We start from the raw sequence: 11,819 nt of genomic DNA, 5'->3' as shown, positions 1-11,819 counted from the left end.
AATCTTCCCTGTAATTTAGGCCGCAGCTCCATTACATTTTGAATAAGCTTTTCTGAGTTGACGTTTCTATTGATTTTATGCTACTTTAATAAGAGATGACAGTATCTGTATCTCCATGTTTTGCTTGGCACTGAACAGGGGACCTCTGCAAAGTTTGAGCTTCTTTGGGTGAAAGTCCCAAGGTGGCGTAGTCAGGGTTTATTATTATTACTTAAAAAGAAAAAAATATTTTGGATTAAATTTGAAATTAATTTATTGAGTCCACACTATGAAATTATAAGTACTTTTTGTCAGCTGACTCATATTCTTCATATTTTGTGTGATGGTTGGTTTACAGTATTGACAAAAATTAACTTTTTCATTTAGGGGTGATATTTTCTCCTTCATTCATCATTGAATCTGTGAACCCTCAAGACATGTTCCTGTCAGATTCCCTAGACTGAGTTTTAATGCTGAAATATCCATCAGGCAGTCAGAGATTTGTGTAGCTGTTGTGCGATCAGCTGTTTGATGTTAAAAGTAGAGCTGTGTGTCATTAGCATAACAACACACAGTCAATCACACACATCATAAAGCAGTTCAGTCCTAATGTAAGTCTCAGTATAGCAATGCTATGTAGCCTCTTGTTTGTTTTCACAAATTATAAGCATATAAATCCACAATGTAATTTATAAACGTGTATATTAATCATTTCTTAATGTAAGTCTTCTGACTTGTATCACTGATTTGTAGCAGATCCATTGTAGGTTTTTCTGATTTTGAACTGTTCATGTTTCATTTTTGTAATTAAAGAAACAGTGCCTTTTAAAATATTCTGGAACAGATGCTTTCTTAAACATTGTTTCAGTGTCAAAGTACAAACAAATGAACCATGATCTCTTACTGTAGTCAATCAGGTTTTACATGTCAATTAAGTATTTTGCACTTTGGAACAATATTTCTTATTCTGTAAGCACTAATAAAACAAGATCTGAGAACCACTGATCTTTTGGTTTACTTGGTATCATGGCACTATTAAAATAAGTTATTAGTAATGCGTCTAAGTTAATCCAAGCTGTTTATTCTTTCTTCTGTACTTCCTCTTTTACATCATTGTCTCAGTTAAACATTGATGCATGTCTGATGTCGGCTATATCTTTCTAAAACATATTTATAAGAAAAAATCAAAAAATGGTTGCTTTCTTGAGATTTGCTACAGTTTTTACAGACTGAGTGTCACTACTCAGTAAACAGTGTGAAACATACAGTGACCAGTAAACACCGCATTTCTTCCTTTTCAAATTAAGAAGGTGGATTCATTAAGATAAACTGGAATTATAATCATTGTGTGTCAATTTACAGGTACAAACATATCAGTGTCAGACTCAGCACCAACAGTGTCAGAGGCCTGACAGAATATAAATATATAAATATGTGAGATCATAGTTGTGGCTTGGTTTGTTCTCACATGCACCACTGAGAGAAGAGTACCAACTGTATATTTTATTTTCATGTAAATACATAATTATAACTACAGCTAATACCATCATTACAATAAAGAGCCGTCAAAATATTGCTTCATTTCTCGTTCATTTAACACACTAAAATACAACTTTTCATAATGCCAAATAAACCCTGTTCCATTTAATATTGAATGGGTCACGACAACATTTCTGTAGAAAACGTGCTTGCAAGTCATTGTGACATTTTTGAAAACATGTTACAGGATTATCAACATTATCGAAAGATCTTCTGTAACACATGAGGTATATTTGTATGTCTTTAAAAAGTCGTGATATCTCTAAAGATCTGAGCGCAGGTTTCAGGAAGTCTTGAATCTTTAACACAGTCTGTGTCTTTCACCGTCTGTCATCATTCAGTCAGTATGGAGCTCAGTCAACTTCCTCTTGTGCTCTGTGAGTATTATTTTATGTGTTTCAGTGGAATTGCTATTATATTATGTGAATGATCAAGTCTTTTAGTGTTCCTAGATGTATGTCTTTTCTTGCTGCTCTCAGAGTTTCAGATCCAGCTCTAGTCCATGATATAATAGTGAAGGATGAGTTTGAGAGAGGAAGTGTGCAGTTAGTGCTGTTTGTGAAAGAGAAATGCACTCTGTTGTGTTGTAGATCAGTGTTTGTTCACTCATTCAGTTTTGTGATGTGTAATGCTGCTGAATCAGTTCTGTTGGTTTGTTTTGCAGTTATTGTCACTGTTGTTGTAATATTCACAAGTACACAGTTAGTAAGAGTTTGTCTTTATTCTTCTGTTCGTGATCAGACTGTTGTCTTAAAGATCCTGAAACAGTTCTCTGCTGTGATCAAATCTATAAAATACGTCAGAAGTTTTCATGTTTATCTAGACACACATACAGTCCCCACACAATATCTTAATATTTGTTCATCTTTATAATTATCATCTGAATGCTCAGATTGTAATGAGTTTTTCTCTTTGTGTTTTAGTGCTGATTTCAAACATCTACTCTGGACAAACTGAAGGTGAGTCAATAACTTGTATAAACCAACTGAGAGTTGAGAAATTACTCACATTATGTTGACTATAAATGCACCATTTTAATGAGTTGAATTATTAATTTTGACAATTCTGAGGTGTTACAAGAAACATCAGTTTATCAAAAACAGCAGATATATTTTTATACGTTTCCAAAATCTCAATAATTGTGTATTGACAGATCTTTTATAAATGACTTTTATAACAGCTATAGAGAGCAACACTTCAGACTCATCTGATTTAGCATTTGTGTTTTACAGTCAAGTAACTGTGTTTATACAGTAAAAACAGCACATTATTTTTATTGTCAATTGTTGCTGTTCTTCAGAAACCCCAAAAGCCACAGTGACCATCAAACCTGCTCAACGTGTGTTCAGAGGAGAGAGAGTCACTCTCAGATGTGACATAAATGATGAAGGAGTCACTCGCTGGCAGTACGGCTGGTATAAAGACGGTTCAAACAAATCTTTCAGTAAACTACAGGAATACACATTCAGTTCTGTTACTGAGTCTGATGCAGGTAAATTCTCCTGTGATGGAGCAGAGCCAGGAGGATCACACAGCTTGCACCGCAGTGATGAAGTTACACTGGAGGTGTCAGGTGAGTTTGATCATCTCTTCACATACACACACACGCACACAAACACACACAAGTTTAACATGTTATTAATGAAAGATTTCTCACGTTCAGTTCCCAGAGCAGTTTTAAGTGTTTCTCCACAGTCGTGGTTGACTGAAGGAGATCCAGTGACTCTGATCTGTGAGGTTAACGGCTCCTCTACAGGCTGGACATTCAGCTGGTTCACTCTATCTCTCTCATCAGGTAAGATAACGTGCTTCATGTAGCAACAGCTGAACAAACTGGTTTCATAAAAAAATAAAATAGATTAAAAATATTTAATCAATCTGAATACTCTGATTATAACGGCAAAGGTTATTTATAAGACTCATGTTAAAATATCTGCTAATTTCTTAAAGTGACTGCACTTTTTCACTTTTTTATACAGTCAGCAATCATTATGAGCTGCTCTCAGACAGCAGCAGAGGAGCTGGAGGAAACTACACCGTCAGTTCTGCTGCTCTAAAACACACAAGAGTTTATATGTGAGTAGTAAGTATTCTGTTGCTTCTGTCATGATGATTTATGACTTTGACCTTTTGACAGGTTGAACTTCCGGTAACCTTATGATGGATGGGCGGGACAAAATGAGATCAAGGGTTAACCTATGACCTTTCCACACATCGATCATGCGGTTTTGACAGAAAGTTTTACCCTATTGACCTAGTTAGTTCTAAATCATGGTTTTGACGGCTAGTTTAAACGGTACATGAGAGACTCCTCACGCATCGATCATGCGGTTTTGACAGAAAGTTTTACCCTATTGACCTAATTAGTTTTAAATTATAATGGTATATGAAAGACTCCTCACGCATCGATCATGTGGTTTTGACAGAAGTTGTTTGAAGTTTGCGTCAGTTAGGTTGTTTGAACTCTGTGTCAGTTAGCTTGTTTGAAGTCACAGTAATACGGTTATGTGTGTGTGTGTGGGGGTTATACGGCTTCTCCCCCTCCCATTACATTCATGAGCAATGTATAAATGGGATCGTGTGTGTTCTACGTTTATATATATATAAAACATCCTATAATTTATATAATCTCAAACAATTAAAGGTTGAAAACAAATTTTAATTATTTCACATTTATATATATATATAAAAAATTATATAATTTATATAATCTAAAACACATTTTAATTATTTCACATTTATATATATATATATAAAACATTATATAATTTATATAATCTAAAACACATTTTAGTTATTTCACATTCATATTTAAAACATTCTATAATTTATATAAAGCAATTTAACTAAGGTTGAAAAAACATTCTGTTCTTTTAAAAAAGGTTATAAATTAAACTGTATAAAAAATATACTGAAACCGACTGTTTCAGATAAAACGAGATCCAATTTTTTATTTTATTTTTTTAGAGAGCAGAAAGGAGGTATTTTCACACACCTTTGATCCAGCGTCTGTGTTAGCACGCCACAGTGCACACTCGTCGGAATTTACTAACCAATCATAATATCTTCAAAGCCATTTTTTAATTAAAACCATTGTATCTCACGAGGGAGTACCATGTTTTTGACAGTTTTCTGACGGTTCACCTATGAATTACGATTGGTGCGCGGCTAGCATCTCTTGTGCCCCTCTCTCTCCCTCTCAGTCATTCATTCGTCTCCAAGTCTTATTTTCTTCTTTTAATGAATATAAACACATTATACATTCACAAACAATATAAAACAAAACATTTACAATAGTTTTGTTCATCACTAAAAATATACATTTTACCAGGATCGGGGGAAAAAATATATAATTGAACAGAACAAAGAATATGGTCTAATTTTTTTAGTCTATGAAGCCTTTAAAACCATATTACATTTCATTCCTGTAATTTTCTTCAAGTTTTTGCTGTCTTATTTTATCTGCTGGTAACGTTAGAGATATTTTTAAAAAACTATTCATTGATCAAAGCCTGTTATGCTATTTTTACAGTCTATGGCATCTTTAAACCATATTTCATATCATCCCCTTAATTTTCTTCATGTTATGCAGATTATGCAGTCATCTGCTGATAGAGATATTTTAACACTATAAAGTATGTGTTATTTGACTTAATATCAACGCGTCTAATGTCCCAATCACCGCCAGACTGTTTTGTATGAAAAAATACTTTTATTTTGAAAATATGACGACATCCTGTGACGCGTGCTTAGCTTTCCCTGCTACAATGCTATGTATAGGATTTCAGAAAAAAAAAAAAAAAAAAAAAAAAAAAAAAAAAATTCTGCTCCCTTAAATCGACGTTTTGCCATCGCGTTATCCGTTTGTCATCTATGAATCCGTTTGTCATCGCGTGTAAGCGCTCCCGGTTAGGAATGCACGGGTCTACCGGTCTTAGTGAAACGGCTTCCTCCGGTGGAATTCATATGCAAGGCATATGTATTGTACCAGCCCTAAACCTACCAACGTAGTAAACGGTAGTATAACAGATTTTTTTTTTTTTTCAAAAGCTGTATAATTATTTATTTTAACCGTACACCTACAGTACCACCACAATAAAATGTTGCATGCACGTACATTTTTAATGAAATTTAGTTTTTAAGCGATCTATTTTAAACAATATATAAATAAAATTATATATGACAACGTGTTACTAAAGCGGAACATACATTTTAAACATGTTTATCAAACTTATAAAACACATCGCAATAACAGACATGTTACTAAACCAAAGCAAATCAATTTATCATAAATTTTTTAATCATGTATTCAACATATACAACATATACAAACACGTTTGAAACATATTTTAAACAAAAACTGATCATAAACGACGCCTTCTCAAAATTACAGACATGTACAATCATGCTGATCACATATTATAGGATATTCAGACTTTTAGCCATTAATACGTTTTAGGATAATGAAAAACACCAACGTCTGGGGGCTGCCAAAATATCTCCAGCCCCCCAAAACCCACTCAGATTCCAGGGGTTAAAGAATATGGAAATAAATAATTATATAATGACATCAGGCTACTAAAGCAATTAATAAAAAAAAAAAAAAAAAAAAGTATAACTTAAAAAAAAAAAAAAAAAGATAACTTATTTTAAATGTGATAGCATAGTATATAAAATAAACATTTCTGATGATACATATAAAAAAAATATATCCCTTACATTTTTTAGACCGGTGAGAGATGTCCAAACATGAATGAAATATCCCCAAAATAAAATAATACGACTTAAAAAAATAATATAAAATGATTAAATCATAAACAGAATCTCACAGGTCCTCGTAGTGAAATGTATGTGAGACCTAAGGGGCTGCTTCACACACACCCCGCGCGGCGAGGGTGGAGTTCCAGACCGCATGATCTAAGTCAATGGTGTACATTATTTCAAAGCTAACATTAATGTAATGTTTTTTAATAATCATTACCCCCACTACATCTGTTTAAATGTTTCTTAATTCAACAAAATGATGATATATATTATCTAAAATATATTATATAATATTATATAATAAATAATTATTTCTATCATATTATATCATATCATATATATATATATATATATATATATATATATATATATATATATATATATATATATATATATGAAGAGTTCAGATGCAAAAACCTCTAAATGCCATCTGAAATTTTCATCTAAAATTAGGATTTTTATCTGTCTCCTATATTTATGATCAGTTATTTCACTTTAATAGCCTGGAAAAGGACCTGCACATTGCCATTAAAGTAAAATGACTCAACCTAAGCATAGGAGCTTGATAAAAATCCTAATTTTAGATGAAAATTTCAGATGGCATTTAGAGGTTTTTGCATCTGAACTCTTCATATATATATATATGATTATATTGTATTAGATGCATCATGCATTAATCACTTTATATTCTTTAAAGTTCTTATTTTTAGTACCATCTTCAAAGTTTTTAATACCATCTCTCTCCCTCTCCCTCTATCTCTCCCTCTCTCTCTCTCACACACACACACACACACACACACACTCTCTCCCTCTATCTCTCCCTCTCTCTCTCACACACGCACACACACAATGAAACATGAAACCAAAGTCTTTCTGTATGTTTTTTAAAAATAAAACTTAAAATATTGATTTTGCTTTAAATGTATGCTGAGGAGCTTGTTTGTTTGTCACAGCATAGACTGTGAAGTTTAGATGAAGTTGTTTTAGCTTTTAGAAGAAAGACCCTCGATCGTATTCAGCCATTAAAGATGGTTCAGGAAAGAAGGGGTTTTGCGGACCCACGCATCCTAGAGATGTAAATTATGTGGTTTGCTACGGTCGTAAACCTTTCACATATCTACGGTACTTTCAGACACAGAACAGGAAAGACATTTGCAGGCCCTCTGTTTAGCCGTCCCAAAATACCTCCATTTAAAAGCAAAAATAAAATTTAAAAATGATCGCCTGTATATCTAACGGCTGTAGCTCTATTTTATATATTTTATATTATATTATTTATTTAAAACAATATATTTAACCGACAGTATCCCCCCAACGTGTGTTTTCCATCAGCTGTTTGGCCTTCAGCCTTTTTACGTAGTGCTTTTCATTTAGCCTACTGTAAGATCCCTTTACAATAGTGTAATGAAAGTTAACTTTTCTTAAAGTTTATAGTTGTATTTTACTGTATCCCCATCCTTCTATCCTGTAGATTGCATGCGTACTGTAAAATAACAAATATACATCTTGCTTAAAGTCAGTCAAATAATTACACCTACAATTTGAAAAGTGTTTAAACACATTGTGTGTCACTAAAGCAAGGCACACCGTCTATCGTCTTATTTTTTTTAAATAACCCGATGACCGGCATCGTCTCTTCATATAATTTATCCACCCGAGTAGAAAACTCTGTCTCTTTGGATGTGTTTGGCAGAAACATAATTTCTACATCAGATTTTTTTTTTAATGCACAACTGAACTTTTCTCATTCGACAGAAATACTATTTTCAAATTATTTACCCGGCCTATAAGATTCGGTGTAAATGTTCTTACCTAGAACAGAAAACATACGCTTTGACTATTTTGTAGGCATCGTGTAATGTTTAATGGTTTACTAAAAAACTGTAATCACCGGCAGCTGTGATTTTCAAAATGAAAGAAATGTACGAGCTAAGGATGTTTCAACTATTATCATCATTTCCTTTTGACCCGGATAAACCGGTAATTAATTTTCTATGCGAGTGACACAATATACAGTTCTCATACTATTTGTGTAAATAGCCGTGCTAAAACATTTATGACTATTTTAGCGCAGGCCAGCAGATCATGTCAAGAGTGTTTCACATCTAAGAATCCCAATGTTTTGTAAATGACATTTTTCTTACACCTCGAGATTTAGCCGTATCAAGATTTCGGACGGGCTTTCGTGTATTTGAGTGACCAAATCACTAAGAAAGAGGGTATAGCAAGAAAACTAACGTTTACAACGCATATAGGATTCAGAATACAATTGTTAAAGTATAATTTTTTTTTGTTAAATGTTGATTTGTAAATGATATTTTTATTACTCCGTTAGATTTAGTCATCGTGTTCGGATAGCCGATGACACAATTCACATTATGTTTTAAGACTCCTGTAAGTTCATGCTAACTCTCGTGTGGGAAAGAGAGCGGGGTGAGCGTATTCTATTCATTTAAGAAAAATTATTAAACATTTCCCCCGAACTTTTTTTTTTTTTTTTTCTATTATTTTGACAAAACACGACACAACGACATTAAAGAATGTTATCAGTTCCTACGTCCATCTTCTTCGATTCAAATAAAGCAACATCTCTAGTGTACGTGTGTATGTGCTAAACATCTTTGCTTCTCCACTTCTCCAGATTTGTTAGATGGGCTACCATTGTAATACAAACACATTTGAGAACTACGACGTTCTCACTTTTGTAACGGTTATAGAAAAATGGCGTAAACACTTTTGCATTTCATAATTCAGTGATTTTAGCTGTAATGGTCACATAAGACAAAAATTGTCAATGTGTGACTCGTTAACATGTATCATTTTATTTATTTATTTATTTTTACCAGAGATAGTCGACCGATCTGTTGACAAGTTGTTTTGCAGTTTTCTTTGACTGCGGTCAAACATACACTACCTGTTCACAGGAATTTTACAGCATGACAATATCGCCCCTACATCTAGAGCTCTTGTTCATATAGCCGATGACCGTATTCACATTGTTTCAGCATTTGCCGCTTGACATTAAAGAGTAGGCCTATGCATACTCCCCTTTGGTCGTAAGTATTATCATCTACCGTGCGCTGAGATTTTTCTGCTTTGTCCACTTTTGACGGATTTGCTAGAGGGACTATGTCGCCTTGTTGTAACGTGATTACGTTTAAGATCCATAAGATTGCACTACATTCACCTGAAAAGGTTATAGATATAGTCTTTTATACAGGAAATGTGTATCAGAATAACAATTACCTAATAGTGAAATCCACTCTTCTAAACTATTGTGAAAACTTTTAATGTTGATCTGGCCCACCAGCCGTGCATCTTTTTCATTGTTTTTTAGATAAATACTATTCTCAGAGTTTGGTCAAACAGACAAAAACATGAACAAAATAGAGTACAAGATGATTAAATGATTGTCAAGAGAGTGTTTAAACTGAGATTGTGATACACTTTAGAGCTTTTTCTGGTCTACCTGTGTCACAAAGACAAATAATAGCCACTACATCGACTTTTAAAATGAGCCTTACCATCTTCTGTTATGACTCTTATACTTAATACAAACCCATCTACTACACTAAAGTTAGACATTAAAAGTCATGGATGTGGTATTTTCATCGTATGCATCTCTAAACAGTACTTCAATAAATAAACCGCTGTTGATAAGTCGTTCATTTAAGTGAGAGGCGGGATGATTTTGACCGTTTTAGTCATTGATCGTGCTTAAAGTCTGATCCGGAAAACGCGCTACGACTGTAACTGCGCTGTCACGTCTAAATAACCCGCTCTTCTTTCAGAAAACCGCGAGGCGAGCAGTTTCTGACATCTATTAATTCACTTCATTTTTTTTTTCACCACCGCAAATGTTTTGTTTAGCATACATGTTAGTTTTAGTCAGTTACATAGGTATCACGCATGAAGTTTATAGTTATTTTTAATAATTATGATAGAGTTACAGGTTTAGGTTAGTGGGGTGCCTGTAAGCGGTGACAACTTCGAGCATCGGAGACGACGGTGTTACTCAAACAGCCCATATCTTTATCTTTTAACAAAAACTGTCGTATTACGCGTTACTAAGACAAAATCTGTAACAGCGTTCATTAATATGTTGAAATGAAAATAAACATACAAAACTTTATAATGACCGTGAGTTCAATATAGCCTAACACCGCATAGACAAATGTTTGTTCTAACGCTTTCGCCCTAAAATTGCGAGATTTCTTGACTTCGCCGTGTTTAACGGATGCTAGAGCGAACTGTAAACCATACACTTTCTCATCGCATTACGCTAAGAAACTGCACATGGTTAAAGCTATTACACCATAAACTGTCTAAAGTTGTTAATGTACAAGCACAGTAAACTATTTCTACAAAAAAAAAAATATCATCGCACTACTGTTTTTGCGTATAATACATCGTTCAACAATAATTTTGCACACTCATTCGACTATTTATTACCAGCCGTTCTCACGTTCCTGCTATTCATAATGTATATATAATCCTTCATTGCTCTGTTCATAATGTACATACGATCCCTGAATTGCATTCATATTTATATTCTGTTTATACTCGATATACTGATCGATATTCTACGTATATAGCAACTACACTGTACTTTCTGTATATCATAGCTTTACTTACTCTGCACTTTTATGTATATAAAGCACTATATTCTTGGACTTCTGGTTAGATGCTAACTGCATTTCATTAGCTCTGTACTTGTACTCTGCATAATGACAATAAAGTTGAATCTAAACAAGTACAATATTCCAAGACTTTGCTCATTCTTAATTCTATCAATTTGTTTAAACGACTTTCACATTCTTATCTTATTTTCACCAACTAAGTGTAATTCCTAGGCCTCGCGGATTGTTTTCTAGTTTTGGCCCTCAACCTCTTTGTTCATACGTCGCGATATCTCTGTGAATTTGCTCGATTTCATAAAATATCTTTTACGTTATATCATTATACTATCCTAGTTTATATCAGATACAAGTTTGTTTCTTCATATTTCTCTTACATCTACTCCCGTCCATTCTACCCCGGTTAGAGTATCCACGACTGTACACTCATTGTAGGTCACTTCAGACGTATGCTAAATCATTAAAAATGAACTCTGAGAAAGAATATCCGGTGAAAGGATTCAAACTTTTATTTCAACAAAACAGTGTTGAATTTACATGCATACAATGAATTAGGGATGACATGACATCACAAGTTATCTAGCCAGGCCCTCAAGTTTTGTTCTATTATGAAATTGACGACGGTTTCAATAATTTCACGTATCGCAAAACCATAATGTTTAGCGACTAACCTCACACACAAATCCGTTATGCACGTACACAGACAGAGAATCTCATTAATGTACATCTCGTCGCTACATTCGGCCGTCACATACAGAATTTTTCTGGTCGTTACACAAATCGGCGCCTTGCTGGTCGTATACAAACTCGCCAAATCGGGCCACGGATTATTTTTCAGTCTTCTTACATCGTCCATTTCTTTCTTGAGATTTGTTACGCGCTTGGAATCCATCGTACAAT

At 33.8% G+C, this 11,819-nt stretch overlaps 2 protein-coding genes across 3 annotated transcripts in view; both read left to right on the top strand.

Annotated features, from left to right (window-relative positions):
- LOC127987351 (NACHT, LRR and PYD domains-containing protein 12-like) overlaps positions 1–11,819 on the top strand; it is a 795,441-nt gene that overhangs the window by 637,610 nt on the left and 146,012 nt on the right. The gene's annotated exons all lie outside the window — the stretch shown is intronic.
- LOC127987356 (sialoadhesin-like) overlaps positions 1,865–11,819 on the top strand; it is a 35,238-nt gene continuing 25,283 nt past the window's right edge. Inside the window, exons 1-5 of the mRNA XM_052589651.1 lie at positions 1,865–1,895; positions 2,442–2,477; positions 2,819–3,091; positions 3,182–3,313; positions 3,498–3,590. Of these exons, the coding sequence (XP_052445611.1) occupies positions 1,865–1,895; positions 2,442–2,477; positions 2,819–3,091; positions 3,182–3,313; positions 3,498–3,590 (565 nt within the window). The remainder of the gene's footprint in view (positions 1,896–2,441; positions 2,478–2,818; positions 3,092–3,181; positions 3,314–3,497; positions 3,591–11,819) is intronic.

Source organism: Carassius gibelio, chromosome B22 (genome assembly GCF_023724105.1).
Source record: "Carassius gibelio isolate Cgi1373 ecotype wild population from Czech Republic chromosome B22, carGib1.2-hapl.c, whole genome shotgun sequence".
Classification (NCBI taxonomy): domain Eukaryota; kingdom Metazoa; phylum Chordata; class Actinopteri; order Cypriniformes; family Cyprinidae; genus Carassius; species Carassius gibelio.
The sequence above is the reverse complement of the archived record's forward strand: the minus strand, read 5'-3'. Positions and strand labels throughout refer to the sequence as shown.